We start from the raw sequence: 26905 nt of genomic DNA on the forward strand, positions 1-26905 counted from the left end.
TTTCAGTAGAAGACCCACTGATTATGGGTATATTTATTGGGACATATTTTAATAGAAGATAATTCATGTAGGATATCTTCAATGCATTCTAAGATTTTCACTATATCTCTTCACATGTTATTCCATAACATTCTAATTGGATGGAGAAAGACTGGAATAGTTCAGAAAGGTGTAGCTTTTAAGATCTGAATAAAGTTAATAGTGAGTCTTTTAAAACACATTTAAACAACTGGAAGTATAATCACAACAAGGGACTATGAAGGAAGAATAAATATTGCAAACGACGCTTTATAGTCAATGCAAATACAGTACTTTGAATTACCCAAAATGTATAATGCACAAGAACTCTAAGTCATGTAGTTTACTTGTTGACCATCTGGCTACAGTTAAGTTTCTTCTGCAAAAGCTGTACCTAGTAACCTTCCAAAATTGTTTTTAAATAAAGTTCTTAAATTGTAGCAATAAACAAAAGGACAAAGTACACTTAAAGAATACGGCAGTTTATCAAAAGACATAAGAAATTTCAACTCATACTTGGAGTTATAAAAATCAATGTTTTGGCTAAGTTATAAACATGTTTATAATGCAATTATTTGCATAACTCTAGTAATGCTAATGGCGGCTATAAGATTAGGTTTCTAAAAAACCACTAAAAACATAAAAATACTTAGCCTCATTATTTCCCTGTAGAACGTATTCATTTACGCCTAAATTTCAGTATTTACTATATCATCATTGCTGATTTTAAGTCACATTCAAAGGATAAGGCAAAACCACCTACGAATTGGCATATTTGTTTATTTCTCAGTTTGTGAAAATGTCCTTAATTTGTTGATGTAGCAAACAAATTTCAACTTTGATTGCTATGCAAAAAAACAGAAGATAATCTGCTTTGCAATGAACTTTATATAGTTCAACTGCATACAGGCAACATGCTATATATGAAAAAGTTACTAACTGAACTACAGGTATTAAATACTGAAAAGAGTTAACAGTTTATTATAATTTATTTTATTTAACAATCTAGGAAGTTCGCAGCCATCAGCAGTTCCAGTGCAATTTCAGGTGCAATTGGGAATTCAGGAATCTCGGTGGAGCTGTTAGTGTAGCGAACCTTGTACGTAAAATACATGCATACTTTCGATAGCACATGTGAAGGTATCTCTCTAAAATTGACCTCATTGGTTTCGTTCTCAGCAAACTGACCTGTAAAACAAAAGAATTATGTATGTTATTGGCTGAAATGTGTCCTCCAAATTCATATGTTGAAGTCTTAACCCCTTGTACCACAGAATGTGGCTGTATTTAGAGATAAGTTCTTTAAAGAGGTAATTAAAAGAGGTCATTAGGGTGGCAATCCAATATGATTGGTGTCTTTTTTTTGTTTGAGACGGAGTCGCGCTGTCACCCAGGCTGAAGTGCAATGGCGGGATCTCGGCTCACTGCAACCTCCACCTCCCAGGTTCAAGCGATTTTCCTGCCTCAGCCTCCTGAGTAGCTGGGATTACAGGTGTGCAGCACCACAACCAGCTAATTTTTGTATTTTTAGTAGAGACGGGGTTTCACCATGTTGGTCAGGCTGGTCTCAAACTCCTGACCTTGTGATCCACCCACCTCAGCCTCCCAAAGTGCTGGGACTACAGGCATGAGCCACCGTGCCCGGCCATGATTGGTATTCTCGTAAGAGATCCGGACAGAGATGGGCACACAGGGAAAACTGTGTGAAGACAGGAAGAAGATGGCCATGTACAAGACAAGAAGAGAGCCTCAGAAGAGACCAACTCTACTTTCAACCTCTACACTCCAGAATTGTGAGAAAATAAAGTTCTGTTGTTCAAGCCATCCAGGGGTGGCACTTTGTTATGGCAGCCCTAGAAAACTAATCATCATTAAAATAACCTCAATTAGCACCAAATGAATTATGGAATTCTGATTTTTTTAGTATTAACATAAATTTTTTTTCTTTTTTTGACATAGAGTCTTGATCTGTTGCCCAGGCTGGAGTGCAGTGGCATGGTTGCGGCTCACTGTAACCCCTGCCTCCTGGGCTCAAGTGATCCTCCCACCTCAGCCTCCTCGAGTAGCTGGGACCACAGGTGAGTGCCACCATGTCTGGATAATTCTTGTATTTTTTGTAGAGACAGAGTTTTGCCATGTTGCCCAGGCTGGTCTTGAACTACTGGACTCAAGTGATCCCCCTACCTCAGAATCCCAAAGTGCTAAGATTACACGCTTGGCCACTTGCACCTGGCCAACATTAAAAAAACCTTTACTGAAATAGTACTTGAGGGCTGGGTGGGGTGGCTCACGCCTGTAATCCCAGCACTTTGGGAGGCTGAGGTGGGCGATCATTTGAGGTCAAGAGTTTGAGACCAGCCTGACCAACATAGTGAAACCCCGTTTCTACTGAAAATACAAAATTAACCGGGCATGGTGGCGAGTGCCAGTAATCCCAGGTACTCAAGGAGGCTGAGGCAGGAGAATTTCTTGAACCCAGGAGGCAGAGGTTGCAGTGAGCCAAGATTGTGCCATTGCACTCCAGCCTGGGCGACAAGAAGAAAACTCCGTCTCAAAAAAAAAAAAAAAAAAAGATAGTACTTGAGATTCATCAAGACTGAATTTTAAAATTCTAATTCTCTCCCTGTGGGTTGGAAACTTAAGTAGCTTTTCCTAAGAATCTTTGTGGTATGATTGGCGAGCAGGATGAAAAAGTAAAATCATTTTTAAAAAAGATCAATCCAGGTAATCAAGTCTTTATGGATCATCAGGATCCCTGTGTTGTACTGAACTGCAATGTAAAAATAAAGTCAGGGCAAATAACAGGTTTTCTGATTTGGCTTTTCTGAGAATTAGTGAGTATATAAAATCACTTGAATCCAGGAGGTGGAAGTTGCAGTGAGCTGAGATCATACCACTGCACTCCAGCCTGGGTGACAGAGCAAGACTCCGTCTTAAAAGATAAAACAAAACAAACAAACAAAAAACCTATTTAAACTATTTAACTGTTTACCTAAAACAATAAGAAAAATACTACTTAAAAGAAATGGGCTGAGCATGGTGGCTCGTGCCTGTAATCACAGCACTTTGGGAGACCTACTTGTAGTCTCAGCTACTGGGGAGGCTCAGGTGGGAGGACTGCTTGAGCCCGGGAGTTCAAGGGTGCAGTGCACCATGATGGCGCCACTGTACTCCAGCCTGGGCAACAGACAGAGACCCTGTCACAAACAAGCAAGCAAGCAAGCAAGAAAGCAAAAGCAACATTTCAGGAAAGGAATTCCATTGTTTCCTCCTTTAGTTTTTTTAAAAATATGATCATGTTAACGAGATCTCTTCACAAGACATTTTCCTCTGTTTAACAGCATTTCATAAACAGTTTTTCAGTCATTCTTCAAAATTTCTGTAGCTACACAAAGGTTGTATAATTTAGCCTTTACACATAGGGATAAAATATTTTCTTAGCAGTCTAGTACTAGCACTGTGTGCTGAATATAAAAGGCATTTCACATCTACAAATATACTTTGAGAATACAGCATTTTAAAATACTACAATACATACAAAATGCCTTTTATATATCTGTTGGTTGGAGGTATACTGTAGCAGGGAGAAAGGAGTACTGCAGGACTCAGCAAATAATTCACAACAATGAGGTAAATTTTGGTTTGCCAATAACTAGAACTCCTTTTCTTAAATACATGCCTGAAATATTGCCTATAGGCACTTACTAAGACTTTGATACTAGACAAACATCAGTGATTTTTCTAAAAGGTGAGATTTACATAACATAAAATTAACCATTTTAAAGTGTACAATTCAGTGGCATTTAGTATATTTACAATGTTATGCAACTATCCCTTCTATTTAGTTCCAAAACATTTTCATCATCCCAAATTAAAACCGGGTAATCCATTAAGCAGTTATTCCTTATCTTCCCCATCCCCCCAGCCTCTGGCAAACACCAATCTGCCTTCTGTCTCTATGGATTTACCTATTCTGGATATTTCATATAAATGGAATCATACAAATATGACATTTTGTGTCTGAGTTCTTTTACTTAGCATGCTGTCAAGGTGCATACGCACTGTAGCATGTTATCAGTACTTCACTCCTTTTCATGCAAATAGTAGTTTGAGGCTGAATGTTTTCTGATCTTTCTAAGATAAAAATCTTGTGTTTAAATTAAAGATCAAATTTATAAAAAAGCAAAAGCTCTTTGTTTCTAGCCTGCTGTTATAAAATAAAATTAATTTTTAATTAAAATTCTGTTGGCATTTGTGATTTTTTTTTCCCCTTAAAGTACTTCCTTGCATTGTCCTGTGGAAAAGCCCAAAAGCAATTCATCAGGTTCATCAGAGCCATGTTGTGTGTGTGTATGAGGAGTGGGGGGTACAATTCAACCAAGGAGCAATGAGTATCTTTAGCATCCAGATTGGGGCCCCTAAATACCATTTTCTACTAAAAACAGGGATTTTTGGAGAAACAGCTGTTTTCGGGATCGGGGAACAATGTTCATGACACGCCTAAGAAATCTCATTACAGAAAGTAGTATAACTATTCAAGACTAACGGAGCCATGTCAAAAGGACACAGAAGCTAACACAATGTGGCTCTTTCTGACATAAAAATGAAGCAAATGGAACAATCTGAGCACCAGTAAGAACGACTGCAACAGACTGAAAAACATGAAATATAAGTCATGAGTTCATGATGACATGCACTCAAAAACAAAAACAAAACACTCTTTACTACTGGATGATGCTGAAGAACCAATTCATGACTCTGAAAAATTATATTTAAAAGGAAAAAAATTAAGTCTTTATCGTCTTTCCCATATAGACTATATTTCAATGTAATCAAATAATATCTTATAGGAAAATTTTAGCTAATAAATGCAAAAAATTTTATAGAATTGGAAAGTCACTGTTTTGTAATCTCAAAGTAAATCTCAACAATAATCACAATGAATGCTAAATCATAGTGGGGAATTTTTAATGGATGAATCAGCCTGACAACCTGGAACCCACTGATCAAGCTTGACACTGCTAAAAGACGTGATACAACAGGAATACAAGAGTGCTACCTACAAAGTATCCTTTGCTTAGAAAAATGTATCGGAGTCTAATCGTCTCTGGAATTTTAACTATGAGTTTACAGAATAAAACTCAAATGTAATTCAATATGAAATATGGACAGCATACAAATGACCTTGCTTCTCTGTAAAATTAATGGCCTGCCTGGAAATAAAAGAAAAGGTGCAGGGGAACTATTGCAGATTTTGCAAGTGAAATGGCACAACATCAGGCATGTGCTTGAAATACTCCAAAAAAGTAGGGATAATGACACAACTTAAGATTGGCAAAATGGGCTGGGCATGGCGGCTCATGCCTGTAATCCCAACACTTTGGGAGGCCGAGGCAGGTGGATTGCTTGAGGTCGGGAGTTCAAGAACAGCCCGACCAACACGGTGAAACCCCGTCTCTACTAAAAATACTAAAATTAGCTGGGCGTGGTGGCGGCATGCCTGTAATACCAGCTACTCAGGATGCTGAGGGAGGAGAATCATTTGAACCCGGGAGGCAGAGGTTGCTGTGAACTGGGGTTGCGCCACTGCACTCCCGCCTGGGAGATAGAGCGAAAGACTGGCAAAATGTTAATAACTATTGAAGCTGGATGATGGGCACGTGGAGGTGTATTACACAGTTCTCTTTACTTCTGAGTAGGTTTTAAAATCTCCATAGTAAAAACATAGAAAAAGAACTGTGGCCACACACAGTGGCTCACACCTGTAACCCCAGCACTTTGGGAGGCCAAGTTGGGAGGACTGCTTGAGCCCAGGAGTTCAAGACCAACCTGGGCAACATCGCTACAGAAAATACAATTTAAAAAAAGGTGCATGCCTGTGGTTCCAGCTACTCAGGAGGTTGAGGTGGGAGGATTGCTTGAGCCTAGGAAGGCTTGTGCCACTACACTCCAGCCTGGGCAACAGAGCAAGACCCTATCTCAAAAACAAACAAACAAAACACCCCACAACAACAACAACAAAACAACAGACAAAACCAGAAAGAGCTGCAAGGGATCCCAAATAGCCCAAACAATCTTGAAGCAGAAAAACAAAGTTGGAGGCCTCATACTTTCTGATTTTGAAACTTACTACAAAGCTACAGTAATCAAAACAGTGTGGTACCGGCATAAGGACAGACATATACATCAATGGAATAGAATTGAGAGCCCAGAAATACACAAATCTACAGTAAACTGACTTTCAACAAGGGTGCTATGGGGAAACGGTCTCTTCAATAAATGGTAGTGGGATAGCCACATGCAAAAGAATGAAGCTGATCTCTTACCTCACAGCATAAACAAAAATTAACTTAAGACCAAAGACCTAAATTTAAGAGCCAAACCCATAAAACGCCTATAAGAAAACACAAGGGAAAACATAGGGTTAGATTTGACAACAGATTCTTATATATGACACAAAAACCAAAGGAAAAATAAATCACACTTCAAAATTGAAACTTTAGGAGGCCAAGGTGAGTGGATCACTTGAGGCTAGGATTTCGAGATCAGCCTGGCCAACACGGTGAAACTCCGTCTCCACTAAAAACACAAAAATTAGCCAGGTGTGGTGGTGGGCACCTGTAATCCCAGCTATTCAGGAGGCTGAGACAGGAGAATTGGTTGAACCCGGGAGGTGGAGGGTGCAGTGAGACGAGATTGCGCCACTGCACTCCAGCCTGGGCGACACAGCAAGACTCTGTCTCAAAATAAATAAATATGTTAATTAAAAATAAATAAATAAAAATAAAAATGTGCTTCAAATGACACCATAAAAAAAAAAAAAAAAAAGACCGGCCAGGCGCGGTGGCTCATGCTTGTAATCCCAGCATTTTGGGAGGCTGAGATGGGCGGATCATGAGGTCAGGAGATCAGGACCTTCCCAGCTAAGACAGTGAAACCCCATCTCTACTAAAAATACAAAAAAATTAGCTGGGCGTGGTGGCAGGCGCCTGTGGTCCCAGCTACTCGGGAGGCTGAGGCAGGAGAATGGCATGAAACCGGGAGGTGGAGCTTGCAGTGAGCCGAGGTTGCACCACTGCACTCCAGCCTGGGCAACAGGAGTCTCAAAAAAAAAAAAAAAAAAAAAAAAAATATATGGAATGGGAGAAAATATTAGCAAAACATGTATCTGATAAGGGTCTACTACTGAGAATTAATAAGGAACTCTCACAATTCAACAACAAAAATACAAACCACCCAATTCAAAAATGGGCAAAAGACTTGAATAGACATTTCTCCAAAGGAGATACAAAAATGACTAGGAAGTGTATTAAATAATGTTCAACATCATTAGTCATTAAGGAAATGCAAATCAAAACCACCAGATAGGCTGGGTGTGTTGGCTCACGTCTGTAATCCCAGCACTTTGTGAGGCCAAGGTGGGCTGATCACTTGAAGCCAGGAGTTCAAGACCAGCCTGGCCAACATAGTGAGATACCATTTCTACCAAATATACAAAAAATTAGCTTGGCATGGTGGTGTGCACCTATAACCCCAGGTACTCAGGAGGCTGAGGCATGAGAATCGTTTGAACCTGGGAGGTGGAGGTTGCGGTGAGTGGAGATTGTGCCACTGCATTCTAGCCTGGGTAACAGAGTGAGGCTATCTCAAAAAACCACCACCACCACCAAACAAACAAACAAAAACCCACCAGATAACCATGTCACACCCATTAAGATAGCAGTAATAAAAAAAAGACCGTGGCCAGGCACAGTGGCTCACGCCTCTAATCCCAGCACTTTGGGAGGCTGAGGCGGGCGGATCACCTGAGGCCGGGAATTCGAGAACAGCCTGACCAACATGGAGAAACCCCGTCTCTACTAAAATACAAAATTAGCTGGGCGGCGTGGGGGCGCATGCCTGTAATCCCAGCTGCAGGAGAATCGCCTGAACCTGGGAGGTGGAGGTTGCAGTGAGCCAAGATTGCACCATTGCACTCCAGCCTGGGCAACGAGAGTGAAACTCTGTCTCAAAAAAAAAAAAAAAAAAAAAAAAAAAAAACAATAACAAATATTGGCCAAGATGTATACAAACTGGAACCCTAGGACATCGTTGGTAGAAATGTAAAACAATTCAGCCACTGTGGAACAGTTCTGTGGCTCCTCCAAAAGTTAAAGAGAATTGTCATATGATCAAGCAACTGCACTTCTAAGAAGACACCCAAAAGAACTGAAAGCAGGTATTCTAACAATTGTTTGTACACAAATGTTAACAGAACTATTCATGGTAGCCAAAATGTGTCAACAACCCAAATATTTATCAACTGATGAATAAACAAATTGTGGTGTACTCACATCTGGCTGAATGAAATATTATTCAGCCATAAAAAAGAATGAAGTGCTGTACATGCAGCACATAAATGAACCTTGAAAACATGAGAAATAACAAAAGCCAGATACAAAAGGCCATATACTGTATGATTTAATTTATACAAAATGTCCAGAATAGGTAAATTAGAAAGCAGACTGGTGGTGGTTAGACACTGAGGGTAGAGAATGGGAAGGGATAGTGACAGCTAATGAGTATGGAGCTTGCTTTTGGAGTAATAAAATGTTTTGGAACTAGATAGAGGTGATGGCTGCAAAATACTGTGAATGTAGTAAACGCCACTAAATTGTACACTTTAAAACAGCTGCTTTTACATTATGTGAATTTTACTTCAAGAAAAAAATTTTAAGAATAGAGATTTGCGCTGGGTGTGGTGGCTCACGCCTATAATCCCAGCACTTTGGGAGGCTGAGGCATGTGGATCACGAGGTCAGATCGAGACCATCCTGGCTAACACGGTGAAACCCCGTCTCTACTAAAAGTACAAAAGATTAGCCTGGCGTGGTGGTGGACGCCTGTAGTCCCAGCTAGTCGGCAGGCTGAGGCACGAGAATCACTTGAACCCGGGAGGTGAAGGTTGCAGTGAGCCAAGATCGTGCCACTGCACTCCAGCCTGGGTGGCAGACCAAGACTCTGTCTCAAAAAAAAAAAAAAAAAGAATAGAGACTTGGAAGGTAGCAACTTGTTTTATCTAGCTAGGAACACAAATCACCAGTCTGTAGTTAAAAGGCTGACTATGGGCCGGGCACAGTGGCTCACACCTATAATCCCTGCACTTTGGGAGGCTGAGGCGGGTGCACTGCCTGAGGTCAGGAGATCAAGACCAGTCCCGACCAATATGGTGAAAACCCTGTCTCTACTAAAAATACAAAAAATTAGCCAGGCATGGTGGTGGTAGGCGCCTGTAATCCCAGCTACTCGGGAGGCTGAGACAGAAGAATCTCTTGAACCTGGGAGGCGGAAGTTGCAGCGAGCCGAGATGGCACCATTGCACTCCAGCCTGGGTGACAGAGTGAGACTCCATCTCAAAAAAAAAAAAAAAGGCTGACTATGGAACCTAATGTAGGGAAATCAATTCAGTCTTGTTGAAACTTATAGGATAAATAACTGAAAACAGAAAATGGCAGAAATCAATTTTTTTCCCAATGCAACATAATCATGCAAAAGGCCAGGCATGCAAAAGGCTCATGCCTGTAATCCCCGCACTTTGCGAGGCTGAGGCAGGCGGATCACCTGAGGTCAGGAGTTCAAGACCAGCCTGGCCAGCATGGTGAAACCCCATCTCTACTAAAAATACAAAAGTTAAAGCCGGGCGTGGTGGTTCACTCTTGTAATCTCAGCACTTTGGGAGGCTGAGGCGGGTGGATCACTTGAGGTCAGGAGTTCGAGGCCAGCCTGGCCAACATGGTGAAACCCCGTCTCTACTAAAAATACAAAAATTAGCCAGGCATGGTGGCGGGTGCTTGTAATCCCAGATACTCAGGAGGCTGAGGCAGGAGAATCGCTTGAACTCGGGATGTGGAGGTTGCAGTGAGCCAAGATTGTGCCATTGCACTCCAGCCTGGGCAACAGAGCAAGACTCTGTCTCCAAAAAAACAAAAAAGTTAGCCAGGGGTGGTGGTACACACCTGTAATTCCAGCTAGTCTGAGGCAGGAGAATTGCCTGAACCCAGGAGGCGGAGGTTGCAGTGAGCTGAGACCGCACCATTGCACTCCAGCCTGGGCAACAGAATGAGACTCTGTCTCTCTCAAACAAAAGAACAAAACATAATCATACAACAATGTTAGAAGACTTATTCTCTCTTTAAATGCTGAATCATTAATTCAACTTAAAAACATCCATCAAACATTAAAAGTGAATATATGAAGAAAAAGACAGAACTGTGCTTACCTGGGCCACTCAACATGGCTTTTATCGTGCCTGATGTTAATGCATGTTCTCTTTTTACAATAAATTCATGGCCATCAGATGATATCAATTTGACATACATGGCATCAGGGCCTTCACAGCCACCATAGGTTTTCTCCTCTCCATCTAAAGTAAAGTAAGTAGTGAAACAATTTTTGAATCACACAATGTACTAACTAAACAGGTTTGGCTGAGTGCAGTGGCTCACGCCTGTAATCCCAGCACTTTGGCAGGCCTATCACCTGAGGTCAGGAGTTCAAGACCAGCCTGGTCAAAAAAGCCCGTCTCTACTAAAAATACAAAAATTAGCTGCGTGTGGTGGCGCACACATGTAATCTCAGCTACTCGGGAGGCTGAGGCAGGAGAATCACTTGAACCTCGGAGGTGGAGGTTGCAGTGAGCCAAGATCACGCCACTGTAGTCCAGCCGGGGCGACAGAGCAAAGCTCCATCTCAAAAAAATAAAAAAAAAAACAGGTTTATTAACAAGGTTAATATTTGAAGAATTCACACCAGAAACATTTCCAGAAGGTATTATAATAGTCACCAAGACATTAACAGTTTTTAACTCCTTGTTTTATACTTCTCTATCAACACCTTCCAATATCAGAATAAACTGTAGATTTAAGAATGCTACTTCAGTGAAAATTCACTAGTATTTTTCAAGGAGGTATTAACAGTTGTTTTGTAACCAAAGCAGCCCATTCAAATTTGAAGACTAAGACAAAATATTTAAATAGTATGACTTTAATTCTATCACCTGAAATATTCATTTTTAGAAATGAGATGTATAGCAGATTTATAAATCAGTGTTTATATGCCATGAGAGCACGATTTCCTTTGACAAGCCCTAAGTTCTAAAAGTTAAGACTTCTTTTACTCAGCATTTCACACGTGATAGTTAAAAATAATGATCAAGTATGTATTTAGGCTGAGTGTGGTGGCTCACACCTGTAATCCCAGCACTTTGGGAGGCCAAGGCAGGTGGATCACGAGGTCAGGAGATCGAGACCATCCCAGCTAACACGGTGAAACCATGTCTCTACTAAAAGTACAAAAAAAATTAGCTGGGTGTGGTGGCGGGCGCCTGTAGTCCCAGCTACTCAGGAAGCTGAGGCAGGAGAATGGCGTGAACACAGGCGGCAGAGCTTGCAGTGAGCCGAGATTGCGCCACTGCACTCCAGCCCGGGCAACAGAGCAAGACCCTACCTCAAAAAAAAAAAAAAAAAAAAGTATGCATTTAAACAATACTCAGTTTAAATGCATGCATTAAAAGTAATTAATATGGACAAAATATTGGTCTTTAAAAAAAACCCAAAGCTGACATGAGGAGACAGAGTGCACAGATGTTACTCTGCTACCGCATTGCTGCTGTACCGGCTTCAGCCACAGTAGCCAGATATATATAGAGTAAAAGTTACATATGCAAGTAAAAATCTCCTTAATTTTTACAATTTTGTACTGTAACAGAATTTTAATTTTTATAATTATTAACATGTGAAATAAAATAACTTAAGGTTTGTTCTAAAAACTTAGGAAGCCCTAGAAACAAGGATGAAGCTGAAGTACTGTTCAGCCACAAATATCCATTTGTTAAACAATTAATTCAGAAATCTCTAAAATTAAAATTAATATCAAAATCGCTCATGTGCTCCCACTGCCAAAAATGTTTAATTTGAATCAAATCACAAGAAAACAACCAGACAAATTAAAATTGAGGAATAGTCTTTGAAGTAGAAAACTATTTAAAGGAGACTAAAGAGACAAGTTAATGCATTATGATCATTTAAAATTTTTATCCATCCATCCACCCACCCACCCACCTATTTATTTATTTATTTTTATTTTTTGAGATGGAGTCTCACTCTTGTTGTGGAGTACAGTGGCACAATCTCGGCTCACTGCAACTTCCACCTCCCAGGTTCAAGAGGTTCTCCTGCCTCAGCCTCCCGAGCAGCTGGGATTACAGGCGCCCACCACCACGCCTGGCTAATTTTTGTATTTAGTAGAGACGGGGTTTCACCATGTTGGCCAGGATGTCTCGAACTCCTGACCTCAAGTGATCCACCTGCCTTGGCCTCCCAAAGTGCTGGGATTACAGGCATGAGCCGCTGCACCCGGACTACTTACTTATTTATGGTTTTTTTTTTTTTTTTTTTTTAGAGACAGGGCCTTGCTCTGTTACCCAGGCTGGAGTGCAGTGGCGCAATCATGGCTCACAGTAACCTGCAACTCCTGGGTTCAAGAGATCCTTTTGCCTCAGCCTCCAAAGTAGCTGGGAAATAAGTGTGCACCACCATGCCTGGCTTTGGTCTTTGTTTTTTAAAAAAGGGCTTCTGTTCCATGTAAAACTTGTAATAAATATTCATCTATGTTATGTCATCTTATGTTATGTAATAAATGTTCATCTATGTTATATCGATTTAATTCTCAGACGCAGCCAGGACCCTAAGAGGACTGAGATGGAGTTTTGCCAACTCTACAATATGAACACACACACATACACACACACGAAAGCAAATTTGGTAAAACATTAACAATCTGGTGAAAGCTATGTTAGTATCTTTTTTTGTCTAATTTTTCATAAAAAGCGGGAGGACCCATAAAGATGTAGGTAGCTTCTAAATTACAGACTATTCAAGCATATAGATTTTTAGCAGTTTTTGCCATCCTCAAAAAAGAAAAATAAAAATGGTTATTATTTCAATTTATGCTTCTAATATTTTTGGCAACAGAAACCATTTTATGTTTGTTGGGAGAGTTCCAAATTTCTTAAGGTAAAATTACTCACTAAAAATCACAAAGTGGGGTTAGCATGATATTATTACTGATCTGCCTGTCGGGAATATACAGTCATGCATTGCTTAACGATGGAGATACCTTCCAAGACAAGAAATGCATCATTAGGCAATCTTGTCATGATGCAAACATCCTAAGAGTGTACTTACTAAATCTAGAGTGTACTTACACCTAGGCTATATGGTGTAGCCTACTGCTCCTAGGCTACAAACCTGTACGGTATGTTACTGTATGAATACTATAAGCAACTGTAACATGATGGTAAGTATTTGTGTATCTAAACATAGAAAAGGTACAGTAGAAATATAGCATAAAAGAGTTAAAAAGGTATACCTGTATAGGGCACTCACCATGAATGGAGTCTGCAGGACTGGAAATTGCTCTGTGTGAGTTGCTGAGTGGTGAGTGAATGTGAAGGCCTAACGCATTACTATACTACTACAGACTTCATAAATATTGTACACTTAGGCTACAGTAAATTTACCTGTTGCCCAGGCTGGAGCGCAGTCGTGCAATCATAGCTTATTTCTGCCTCGAACTCCTGGGCTCATTCAAGCAACTCTCTGGTCTCAGCCTCCCAGGCAGCTGGACTATAAGCATAAGCCACTGCACCCAGCACTATTTTTCTTTATATCCTTATTCTATATGCTTTTTTCTATTTTAAAAAATTGTAATTTTTGTTCTTTTTAAATTTTTTTTGTTAAAAACTAAGATACAATCACACATTAGCCTAGGCCTACACAAGGACAAGGTCATCAAGATGTCACCGTAGGCCACAAGAATTTTTCAGCTCTATTATAATCTTTATGAAACCATGTCACACATGTGGTCCAACACTGACCGAAAGAAACATCATTATGCAGGGCATGACTGTGTAGTAAACATAAGCTGTTGATGTGGACAACTAATTTCAGTCTACTGAAATTTTACTTGTGTTCACTGAATTTTAAAGATCTTTGAAACAAAGTCCAGTTTCTACTAGTTAAAACACAAAATTAATTATCTTTAGCTTACCCATTTTGTTCTTATGAAATTCTACTTTGCTTCCCCAGGAACTTTAGTAGTTTCCTGAAAATATAACAATATCATATTAAGATTAATGTTGCAAGAGACAAGTTTTCACTCACTGTTATTTAATATGTCCTTGGTGTTAGAAGTTTAAAAACTCTCCCTCCTGGTTACATTACGAGCTCACCATTCCTACAACAAAAACACTGTACTTTTATAAAATCAATTGAAGAATACCAAAATGCTTTGTGAGCTTGATCAGTTGGCACTTTTGAATCGGAGAAAGATTACTTAAAATAGAAACATAACATATAATCATTATAAATTGATTGGGGGGGGTTGTTGAAGAGGTTGTAAAGTGTGACATGTTAAAAGTAACAGATGTGTAAAAATGTTCATTACATTAAAATACATACACGGAACATAATTATCAAGAAAAAACTGCCATACTGAGGTGTTTTAACGCAGATGTCCTTTATTCTTTTTCTGGATAAAGGCCTCTGTTGAAAATCCAAACAAAACTATGGGTCCTGTTGTATAATAAAGAATTTGGCTGGTTTTTGATCCTCGTTTTGAGAGGTGGCCTCTAAATCCTTGGAATTTCCCTAGTGATACAAGTCTCTGCTATTCTTCATGGGTCCTGGTAGTTTATGTTAACCAGGTAACTCATAGTGGGCCTTTGGATAGTTTAAACTAACAAAAGGACTCAGGACAAAAAGCTTTGAGGTGTCTTTTTTGATATCAACATGACCTCCAGTTGGAGGGGTGCTGAAGACTGAGCTCAGCCTTGTTGCTTATGACTCATCAATCACGTCTACAGAATGAAACCCCAAGAAAATCCCTGGACACCAAAGCTCAAGTGAGCTTTTGAGGTTAGCAATGCTCTGTACACCTTGCTATGGTACACATGCTGGAAGGATGATGCATACTGACTTAAAACAGTGAGGACACAGCAAGTTCTGGATCTTGTATTTAGTACACAGTGGTAGACAATAAGCAAATATTTGCGTGAATGAATGGCATGATATAACCAAGGACATGAAGTAACTTCCATGAGAATAAAAAAAGACAGGGCTGGGTGCAGTGGCTCACACCTATAATCCCAGCACTTTGGGTGGCCGAGGCAGGAGCACTGCCTGAACCCAGGAGATTGAGACCAGCCTGGACAACACAGTGAGATCCTATCTCTAAAATAAATAAACAAATAAGAAAAAAGAGAAGTCTTGCTCTTTACTTAGGTAAGTACACATACATATTTTTATGCTTCCATCTCTTCCATATACAGGCTAAGTTTTGAAATTTAACAATAAAGTGGTTAAAAATGTACAATTTTTTGAGAAATTATAAATTTGACAAAATAAGATGATTGCTAAAGGAAACGGTTTCACTTTCTCAGTAATTGTATTTTAGTAACATACTACAGCATTTACTCAGAGGAGCTCATTTATACTGATACTCTTTTTTATGTCATTAGCAGGAAAAAAGCATTTCCTAACTATCGTGCTCTAAGAAATTCCTGACAAATTTAGTTCTGGCCTCAAGAGAAGGGTCAAGAAAATGAACCATAACACTTCAACGCAGAAAAGGAACTTGCAGGTAACCTCTCTAATGCCTCAGGTTTGAATAATGTCATCCATGTAGAGAGGATAAATAATTTGTTTCAGGTAGTAGAGCAGGAGCAGAAATCAAATCTTAGTCTAGAACACTTGCTAAGCATGCAGACAGATGTTCAAAGTACCATCACTCTCTCTTTTTTTTTTTTTTTTTTTTTGAGAGGGAGTCTCGCTCTGTTGCCCAGGCTGGAGTGCAGAAGCACGATCTCAGCTCACAGCAACCTCTGCCTCCCAGGTTCAAATGATTTGCCTCAGCCTCCCCAGTAGCTGGGATTACAGGCATCTGTCACCGTGCCTGGCTAATTTTTGTATTTTAGTAGAGACCACATTTCGCCATGTTGGCCAGGCTGGTCTCGAACTCCTGACCTCAGGTGATCCACTTGCCCCAGCCTCCCAAAGTACCATTTTTAATTTGAGATAAAGCAGAGAAAACAGTCAGCAGTAACAATTAAATCTGATGAACATTTTGCAGGCCTAATAAGTGGTAAACACTGTACTAAATGCCTTACATACATTATCTTGTTTATTTATTTTTTGAGACAGAGTCTCACTCTTTGGCCCAGGCTGGAGTGCAGTGGTGTGATCCTGGCTCACTGCAACCTCTGCCTTCCAGGTTCAAACGATTCTTGTGCCTCAGCCTCTCAAGTAGCTGGGACTACAGGTGCATGGGACCATGTCCGGCTAATTTTTGTATTTTCAGTAGAGACAGGGTTTCACCATGTTGGCCAGGCTGGTCTTGAGCTCCTGACCTCAAGTGATCCACCCAACTCAGCCTCCCAAAGTGCTGGGAGTACAGGTGTGAGCCACTGTGCCTGGCCTATCTTATTTAAAAACAACTCTTCCACAAGGGAATTATTCTGATTTTAGAGATGAGAAACACTGGAAGAGCCCGCTACTTGCTGAAGGCTTCTACAGCCTAAGTGGCAGCGTTAGGATTTAAACCTAGGTAGGTCTGACTTCACAGCCCACATTCCACTCCTTCCATTATTGCCTACTACCACAGTAAAAAATTCTGGCTCCAGTTAAACTCAATTGCCACAATTCCCAACAGCTACTGATGTAAATCCTCAAATAGTTCTCTAAAATTTAAAAATAGTACTGTCATTTTATGATACTACGCAATTTAAAAATTCATGAAGCCATTATTATTTTCTTTTCATTATACTGCTTTGTAAATACTCTTTTAAAAAACAAAAAAAGAAAAAATGCTAGAAAGCTTGAAGTACAAGAATTTCAAGGGCCAACTCTTCTATCTGTAAAATCTCTAGAATAAAACATTTAGGATGTTTATTTAACTAGCAGTAGCTAAGCAACAATGCAAACTCACATCTTAGAAGCCCTTTGGGTAGCAACTGTTTCTCTATAGAGTTCATGTAGCAAATCAATTCCATCATTTTATATAACAGAGATTAAGGAGAGGAAGAAGAGACCCACCCTTTCTCCCAACATTGAAAGGGAAAATCAACATTAAGAGTTAAAATTCCTAATTCTTAGGTAGAAGTTAGAAATATTTAAAATATGATTAAGTTTGGACCGAATCCATAAGTTATCTAAAGAAATCTAAGTTTGAGGAGACAAAAATTTCAGCTTGAACATCTATTCCATGACAGAGCTGAATTCTGAAAATATGAATTGGGCAGGTAAAAGCCAGTCGTAGGGGAACCGTTGGATTGAGAATAGTTCTAGGCAGAAGAAAGAGCATGAACAATGGCCTGAGACGTCATTATGCTTTTAGGGTGTTACATATAAACATTAATCTCTTAAAGTTTTTTTGTGTATGTTTGTGTTTAATAACAAATACTTAAAAATCTAGGTGAGCCTAGGGCCTACACTGAAATTAAGTGTTGAATCTAGTATCAGTGAATATTTATAAGATATTTGAATAGCCTATCTTTTCTTTGATTTGAAATATTACCTTTATCATATTCTATATTGCTACATGAATTTCTAGACTATATTCTGTACAGGAATAGTTGGGTAAGTCTCCATTTTGTTCTCACATGTTTCTTGTTAGGTCTACTTTTAGGTACTTTTAAGTTTCCATTATGAATGGTGTCTGTTTTACTATGATATTTTCTGAAAGGCTATTGCTGGTGTTGTTAAAAGCTTTAAAATGTCCTAAGCTGATTTTGCATCCCATTATTTTTTTTGCAGAACTCATATTAGTTTTAATAGTTTTTCAGTTGATTTACTTGAATTACCTAAGTAGATAACAGACACTGCTGCAAAATCTGTTCTTTACATCTTTTTGTCTTTTTACATTGGCTATTTACTTGGATAAAATAAGGTTAGAACAGATCACTCACAAAAATACACTACAGATTAAAGAGCCAAATGTAAAAAATCCATGAACTCTGGAAAAATAGCAGAAAAAAGAACACAACTAGCTTAGACAGGTATAAAAATGCTTGATGGGGCTGGGTGTGATGGCTCACGCCTGTAATCCCAGCACTTTGGGAGGCCGAAGGGGGTGGATCACCTGAGGTCAGGAGTTCGAGACCAGCTTGACCAACATGGTGAAACCCTGTCTCCACGAAAAACACAATAATTAGTCGGGTGTAGTCGTGGGTGCCTGTAATCCCAGCTACTCGGGAGGCTGAGGCAGGAGAATGGCTTGAATCCAGGAGGCAGAGGTTGCAGTGAGCCGAGATTGCGCCACTGCACTCCAGCCTGGGCGACAAGAGCGAAATTCCGTCTCCAAAAAAAAAAAAAAAAAAAAAGAAGTATTACATATGGTAGTGTGGATTGCAACAGGTAATCACAGTATGTTAAGTGGTCCCTGGATAGTGAATGATGGTTCTCAGTTATTTATATTTTGGTGGGCTACAGTTGTTTCATGTCAACTTATAAATGGCCAAAAAAAAAAAAAAAAAAAAGATAAGCACAGATTTCCTGAATCCTTATATGGAAAAGTGAGTCAAAGTGTATGGCGAGAAAGGACAGTCTCTTCAACAAAGGAAGCTGGAACAATATCCATATGGATAAGAAGCTCACTGTTAAACCATACACAAAAATCAATTTCAGATGGCTCACAGAATTCAACTTAAAATGCAAAATAAGGCTACTAGAAGAAAACAAATTATTTTCATACCCTCACTGTAGGCAAAGACTTCTCAGCGGCCAGGTGCAGTGGCTCACACCTGCAATCGCAGCACTTTGGGAGGGAGATCACTTGAGGTTAGGAATTTGTGACCAGCCAGGCACTCCAGCCTGGGCCACAGAGCAAGACTCTGTCTCAAAAAACAAAACAAAACAAAACAAAAATCTCAGAAAAGATGCAAAAAGCACAAATTGTAAATGAAAAACTTGATAAACTGGATTTCTCCAAAACAAAACTTCTGTTTATCAAATACCATAGCTGGGCACTGTGGCTCACACGTATAATCTCAGCACTTTGGGAGGCCAAGGCAAGCCAACTGTTTGAACCCAAGAGTCTGAGACCAGCCTGGGCAATATGGTGGTGAAACCCCGTTTCTATAAAAAATAGAAAAATTAGCGGGGCATGGTGGTGCATACCTGTAGTCCCAGGTATTTGGGAGGCTGAGATGGGAGAATCACCTGAGCCCGAGGAGGTTAAGGCTGCAGCAGGCCATGATGGTTCCACTGCATTCCAGCCTGAGCAAGAGTAAGACATTGTCTCAAAAACAAACCAAAAAAAAAAAAAAAAAAAAAAAAGAAAAACCCTCAAAAACCAAAAAGAAAAATGAAAAAAATGAAGTCAAGCCACGAACTGGAAAAAAATATTCACAACGCATATCTGACAATGGATTTGCATCTAGAGTAAATTTAAAAATTCCTGTGTGTCAATAAAAAAAAAAATCCAATTAAAGTTGGGCAGAAGAATTGAATGAACACATTAAAAAGTGCTCAACATTATTACTTACCAGTGAAACTCAAAACTGCAACGAAATACTACTACTATACAGCCACCAGTATAGCTAAAATTAAAAAGACTGTGAACATTAAAGGCTGCAGAGGATGTGGTGCAAATGAACTCTCATACACTGCTGATGGGGAGTCCATCATAATAGGAGAATGGATAAATAAGCTGTGGTACATTCATACAGAGCAGTACTATTCACAAAAAGGGATGATCTACTGATACAACATGGAAGAATATAAAAATACTACACTAAGTGGACAAGCCAAACAAAAAAGTATACACTGTATTATCTGATTTATATAAAATTATAGAACAGGCAAAACAAACCAATGGTGATAGCTCAGCAGGTGATTAGAGAGGAACATTCTGGAGTGATAAAAATGTCTTGCTATACGTTTGTCAAAACTAAATGGTACAATTAGCATTTCACCATATGTAGGTTATATTAAAGCTAGAATTTTTAAAAAATGATAGCATTTCTGAAGTTTATTTTACCTTAACTCCAAAGATATCAGCACTCTAGGATGGTTTTCTGCCTAATTAAGCTTTTGAAAGTGCCATCGGTAATAAAATTAACCCAAATTTTCTAGCTATGCAAATGCTAACAGAGGAGGAATAAGAGTTGGTCGTCCCAAAGAAAGGTAATATGAGACTACAAATCTGTAACAGAAGATCTGTTAAGTGAACAGTTATAAAAGGAAAGTAGCTTTTGATCTGGGTCTCAATGGGTAGAGGTATTTTTACCAGGCAAAACTGGAAAGGAGGGAGATCCAGGCAAAGTGAACAGTATGATCTGAGTCAGACAGCTTGGGGCACACAATGTAACTCAGTGTTGTTGGAAATCAGTTTACAAATTCATTCATTCAATAAATATTTACCAAGGGTTAGGATGCTAGATTGCTCACCTAGGCACTGGGGACAGAGATGAACATAACAAAGATTCCAACCTAATGGGAAGAATGGTAGGGACAGAAAACCAAAACAAAATAATACATATGGCATGGTGAAGAACTAACATTAACAGAGATCTGAAGAAAGCAAGGGAATGAGTCACAGATATCTGAAAGAAGAGCTTTTTATGGAGGGAGAATGGCAAAGAGAACAGTCTGGCCAGAGGAGTGAGTCAAGAAGAGTGTAGGAAGATAGGAAAAGAGGTGAGAGTTTGGGGAGTTGGACTTTATCAAAGAGGGGAACAGTGATACATAAGGAGCACACATTGAGATACTGACCAAGCCATGGGTCTTTTTTTTTTTTTTTTGAGACAAGTTCTTGCTCTGTCACGCAGGTTGAAGTACAGTGGTGCAATCCTGGCTCAGTGCAGCCTCAACCTCCTGAGCTCAAAGGATTCTCCCACCTTCCTCCTGAGTAGCCTGCTACCAAGCCCGGCTAAAATTTTTTTTTTTTTTTTTTTTTAGTAGAGGTCTCCCTGTGTTGCCCAAGCTGGTCTCCAACTTGAGCTCGAGTAAACCTCCTGCCTTGACCTCCCAAAGTGCTGCGATTACAGGTGTGAGCCACCACACATAGCCCAAGACATGGGTCTTGAATGCCTAATATAATAGTAAACAACACTACAGAAGAATGTATTCCTTCTTTGCTACATTACCCTGTTTCATCACTCCTATCTATCCTTTTGCTGCTTTCTATCATTTCTGAAGACTTGATTTCAGCCCTCCATATAATGTAGTGCTTAAAATCAGTCAATTCCTACTATGTCACTGTGGAAGAACTAACCTAATCTTTCCTTGCCTAGTTTCTTCAACGGTAAAATGAGGATAATACAGCATCTACCTCACAGAGCTGTTCTGAAGAATAAATGGCTTTACATATAAAAGCACTCAGAATACTGCCTAGCACACATTAAAACATTGGCCATTATGCTATTTTTGAACCAGAGGTTCATTTCTATATGTATCAAGGGCCTACCATGTGCCAGGCACTACTCTACATGCTTGGGAGGAATCTGTGGACAAAATAAATCCAACAACCTCTCCTCCACCCGTATCCTGGAATTTACATTTTTAGTGTGGGAGTTCACACATTAAAGGGCCAGAAAGTAAGTATTTTTTGCTTAGCAGGCCGTAAGGTCTCTGTTACAACTACTCCAACTCTGCCACTGGAGTGCAAAAGCAGCCACAGACAAGATGTAAATGATTGAGTGTGGCTATGATCCAACAAAACTTTATTTATGGGCAAAAAAGAGTACATTTTATAAAATTTGCTTTTTTTTTTTTTTTTTTTTTTTTTTTTGAGACAGAGTTTCGCTCTTGTTGCCCAGGCTGGAGTGCAGTGGTGCAACCTTGGCTCACTGCAACCTCCACTTTCTGGGTTCAAGTGATTCTCCTGCCTCAGCCTCCCGAGTAGCTGGGATTACAGGCATGCATCATCATACCTAGCCAATTTTTTGTATTTTTAGTGGAGACAGGGTTTCACCATTTGGTCAGGCTGGTCTGAAACTCCTGACCTCAGGTAATCCGCCCACCTTGGTCTCCTAAAGTGCTGGGATTACAGGCGTGAGCCACTGCATCTGGCCTATAATTTTCATGTTATAAAATACACATTTACTTTGAATTTTTGTCCAACTATTAAAAAATTTAAAGACCATTCTTGGCTTGTGGGTAGTATAAAAGCAGGTAGTGGGCCAGATGTGGCCTGTGGTTCTAACTTGTTGACTCTGTTCTAGCAGGTTCTTAATCTGCAGTCCCCCACTCCTCGAGGTTCACAGATAAGCAGTAGAATCCCAAACCCTTGAATCTGTAAGCACAATTTTGTGCCTATGTGCAGTTCAGAGTAAGAGGCATGAGAAGGTCCACAGCTTTTATCTCTTATCATAAATTAAGAACTAGCCCGGTTGAATGAAAATCAATGGCTACCTTATATAAACCCGAGCCCATCTCCACATCTGAATTTCTACTCTGTTAGACATTTCTATCTTGAGACTCGGATAAATTAAGTGATAGGACTTCTGTTTCTTCATCTTCCAAATGAGAGAATTGGACTCAATTATGTCCAAAAGTCCATTCTGGCTCTACTATTTCATGACTAAATCCATCTGAAATTCCTCCTTCCCAGACAACCACCTATAACTCAGCTTCCCATGTTTATTACCCAGAGTCGCCCTCCCACAACACAGAACTTAAGGGCTCCAGAGCGCTGCATGTTGAGTCTGTCTGCCTCACCCCTGCAAATGACCTAATTATTCTCTCAAATAATATCTCCAAACTCCCTTGTTTCAGTTTTAAAATTATGAGCAGATATTCCCAACATACAATGTGTATTAATCATAGATTCTACATATTATAATTAACAGAACCTTTCGAAAGATAGGCTAAAAATAAACTGAAACCAATCACTTCAGCTGCCTTGTCTCTCCATCTTCAGCATTACTGTATTTATATATTTTGCCCACCCTGCTATTTCAAATATTGAATAAAAACTGTCCTTCCTACTAAAGGTCAACCTTTCCACTTAAGCAATGATTGATATTCCCTCACTTAACTAAAGACTCTGCTATGGCCATTATCCCATCCACACACCAATCTACCACCTACTTCTTAGCCTATTCTGATCAGCCCTTTGGCCCACCAGTCCATTTCAGGGGTTCTTAACAAATTTCAACTACTTCACTTGGTCACACTGTCAATTTTTAATCCTCATTTAGCAGTGTTTTATACAATTGCCTACTCCCTCCATCTTGAAACATTTCTTCCTTAGTACTCCAGATGTCACACACTCCTGGCTTTTCTGCTTCCATTACTGTATGCTCCTCTTCTGACTGCAGTGCTCCCAGTCATCTGCCTTCTTCTCCATTTAACATTCTCTATTTGATGTCCTCCAGACCACAGGTTATCATCTATAAAATATAACTCCCAGATCATCTCCCTAGTTTTTCTCCCGAGTGCCAGTCGTGAATGTCCAACTTTTCTACTGCACATATTCTCAGGTGTCTACTAGTTATCGAACTCAGTAAGTCCCATATAGAACTTCTGATTTATCAATCTCAGAAGCTGATGCTCCCTTCCTAGTCTTCCCCATTTCAGTACATGCACTGCTGTTTACCCAGATTCTTGGAAAAGTGATTGGTTATTCAAAAAACATTTTTTTTGTTCGTTTTGTTCCTGGGAAGAAAGCAAAACCCATTTGGCTCCAGCTTCAAATTACATTCCAAATCAGACTACTACTCACTTTCAACTCTACACTTCTAGTTCAAGCTACCATGTCTCAACTGGACATTTGATTTACTTCCCTACTTACCACTCTGATCTTGTCTCCCACCACTCTTCCTTCACTATGCTCCAGTTACACTGGCCTTTTTGGTATTCCTCGAAATCGGTCAAGTTCACTCTTCCCTCAAGGTCTTTGCATTTGTAATTGCTGTTGTCCGAAAAGCTTTTAAATCCTCATCATTTAGGTCTCCAGGTAAAACATCAACTCCTCAGAGAGGTCTTCCTTCCCTGATGATCCTACCAAAATTAGACACCCCCCATCCCAGTCACTCTAACCCTTAACCTTGCTGTATTTTTTTTCACATTTATCACTTCCTGAAACTACGCTTGCTTACTTACACATATCCTTTCTTTCCTCAAGTTCCTTGACAGCAGGCCTACAATAGTGCCTGGCACTTAGTAGATGCTCAATAAATATTTCTTGAGTGAATGTACTATTATTTTCCTAATCGCTGAGGCTTGAAATTCAGGCATTACTGGATGGGCTTTTTCTGCTCTTACTTAATAACAGAATAATAAAGAATTTAGGATAGCAGTTTAGCTGAAATGCATTAACACATAAATATGACCATAGCTGGCCAGATTTGGTGGCTCATGCCTGTAATTCCAGCACTTTGGGAGGCCAAGGCAGGAAGACTACTTGGGCCCCCAAAACAAAAAATTAGCTAGGTGTCGTGGTGGGCACCTATAGTCCCAACTACTAGGGAGGCTGAGGCAGGTGGATGGTTTGAGCCCAGGAGGTTGAGGCTAGAGTGAGCTGTGATAGTGCTACTGCACTCCAGCCTGGGAGTGCAGAACAGAGTGAGACTGTGACTCAAAAATAAATATAAGCATAATAGCAAAGATTTCCCTGATTATTCTCCAGTACTAAAAAATCTACCAAAAAAACCAAGATAAACATTTTAGAATATTTAAAGAATTAAATATGACTTTAGAACTTGATGTATAGGACTGACTGTAACTTCTGGCTGTAAACTAGTGCCTATTATATTACAGAATTACCATCTGGCAATGCATACACGTGTATTTTTTGAATGGTAGTTATCAAATTTCATATTTAAGAAAAAGAGAAACGGTCACTTAATATTAAACAGGGACCCCAAATCATCATTGGCAAGAAACAATAAATATCCATTATAGTACGTACCACAGCTGTTTCCTTGCCATTGTATCTCCAGAATGAATAAATCCACATGTAAACTGCTACGTTTCAACAACATGATTATAATGTAAATGAGATCAGACATATGTCATTTTAGGTCACTGAATAGAAAAGGAAACAACTTTCGGGGATCAAAAAGCAAATATGGAGCCGAGCGCGGTGGCTCACGCCTGTAATCCTAGCTCTTTGGGAGGCGGAGGCGGGCGGATCACCTGAGGTCAGGAGTCCAGCCTGAGCAACATGGTGAAACCCCGTCTCTACTAAAAAAAAAAACAAAACAACAACAAAAAAAACAACAAAAAACCAAAATTAGCCGGGAGTGGTGGTGCGAACCTGTAATCCCAGCTGCTCCAGAGGCTGAGGCAGGAGAATGGCTTGAACCCCGGATGCGGAGGTTGCAGTGAGCCGAGATCAAGTCACTGCACTCCAGCCTCAGGACAGAGCGAGACTCCGTCTCAAAAAAAAAAAAAAGAAAGAAAGAAAAAGAAAAAAAAGCAAATATGGCAGTTAAAAAGTGAGAAAGTGAGGTTTTAAGACACTAAAGAATTTCAAGGCCAGGCGCAGTGGCTCACGCCTGTAATCCCAGCACTTTGGGAGGCCGACAGGCGGCGGATCACTTGAGGTCAGGAGTTCCAGACCAGCCTGGCCAACATGTCGAAACCCCGTCTCTACTAATAATAGATTAGTCAGGCGTGGTGGCATGAGCCTTGGTCCCAGCTACTTGGGAGGCTGAGGCAGGAGAATCACTTGAACCTGGGAGGCAGAGGTTGCAGCAAGCTGAAAACGAACCACTGCACTCTAGCCTGGACAACAACAGCAGGTCTGTCTCCCCCGGTCCCCTAAAAAACAATTTCGGTTTTCTACACTAAAAGCAACGTGGAGTAGAAATGCTCACTCTAAATGGCACAAACTCCACAGTTTTATGTTACTAAACAGATCTCAGTTCCTTAAGAGAAACTCAATGGGCACAGTATTTCACACTAGATACCTCCTTTCAGACAAGACTGGACGGGCAGTAGATGCACGAAACCCCCAACTCATGAAGTCGAGCACAGATCACCCAACGAGTTACCCAGAAGGTAAACTTCTCGGGTACTGCATCTAGAAGAAGCGAGAGACCTCTCCTTGGGCTAGGGACTGACTTCAAGAAAATAACTAATCTGAGCGGACACGAGGAACAAGCAGAAAGGAAAAGCGACAGGGCTACCATGCTCCTAACTCCACCCTCCCGCGCTCAGCCCGGAGAAGGCCCAGTCTCGCTGGCTGCTGCCCCTCCTTCCACCTCTTTCCAAACCCACCGAGCGGCGCCAGGAAAGGTCCCGCCGCCCTCTTCTCCCCTCCCCCAAACTAGGGGCTGGGGAGGCCCAGGGAGGTTAACAGCTTCCGTTCCTTCCCCGCCCAGAAGGGAAGGGGTGGGAAGTGGGATTGCGAGCTCGTCCCGTCTCGGCCTCCCTCGCCCTCCACCCTTACCCGGAGCTCCGTTTCCGCCCCAGCCCGAGACTCACTCGTCGGTCCCGCAGCCACCGCAGCCGGGTCCCCGCGTACTGCCACAGCCCCTATCCCAGGGCCGCCCCCCCGCCCCCAGCTGCCTGCTCCCGTGGGTTCCGGGGCGGTCGAAAGAATTACTTCCGCTGGGTCAGAGCCGCTTTCTGCGACGCGCGGGAGATCCAGACCTGGTGAGGCGAGGACGCAGAGTGTGTCGCTCACTTCCGTCTGGAGGTAGTGCGTAGCGCCCTACTCTTTTCCCCTATAGTAGACCAGCCTATGAACGCAACCGGCAAATTTCGACCAATCCGAGTCTAGCTCTTCTGGATTCCCAGCATGCAGCGCAGACCCTGATCCAATTGCTGTAAAGACGCATCCTTAGAGGCTCTCGGGAGTCCGAGAGAGCACTGCATTCTGGGATTTGTAGTTTCTCTGGTGG

The 26905-nt window shown here is 40.6% G+C and overlaps 1 protein-coding gene across 11 annotated transcripts; it reads right to left on the minus strand.

Annotated features, from left to right (window-relative positions):
• On the minus strand, positions 1-26905 carry ELOC (elongin C). 11 transcript variants are annotated; one of them, XM_063668897.1, is made up of 5 exons: positions 26280-26332; positions 24967-24991; positions 14107-14160; positions 10277-10420; positions 1-1206 (listed from the first exon to the last, which is right to left on the minus strand). In XM_063668897.1, exons 3-5 carry the CDS (start codon positions 14108-14110, stop codon positions 1016-1018), a joined length of 339 nt encoding a protein of 112 aa, XP_063524967.1. In that variant the 5' UTR covers positions 14111-14160; positions 24967-24991; positions 26280-26332; the 3' UTR covers positions 1-1015. The 11 variants fall into 11 exon arrangements, with proteins under 11 accessions (XP_063524967.1, XP_063524966.1, XP_054354891.1 ...); XM_063668896.1 differs by having other exon boundaries at positions 24967-25019; positions 26280-26325; XM_054498916.2 differs by having other exon boundaries at positions 24967-25022; positions 26280-26325.

The sequence above is a fragment of the Pongo pygmaeus genome, chromosome 7 (assembly GCF_028885625.2).
Source record: "Pongo pygmaeus isolate AG05252 chromosome 7, NHGRI_mPonPyg2-v2.0_pri, whole genome shotgun sequence".
In the NCBI taxonomy this organism is placed as follows: domain Eukaryota; kingdom Metazoa; phylum Chordata; class Mammalia; order Primates; family Hominidae; genus Pongo; species Pongo pygmaeus.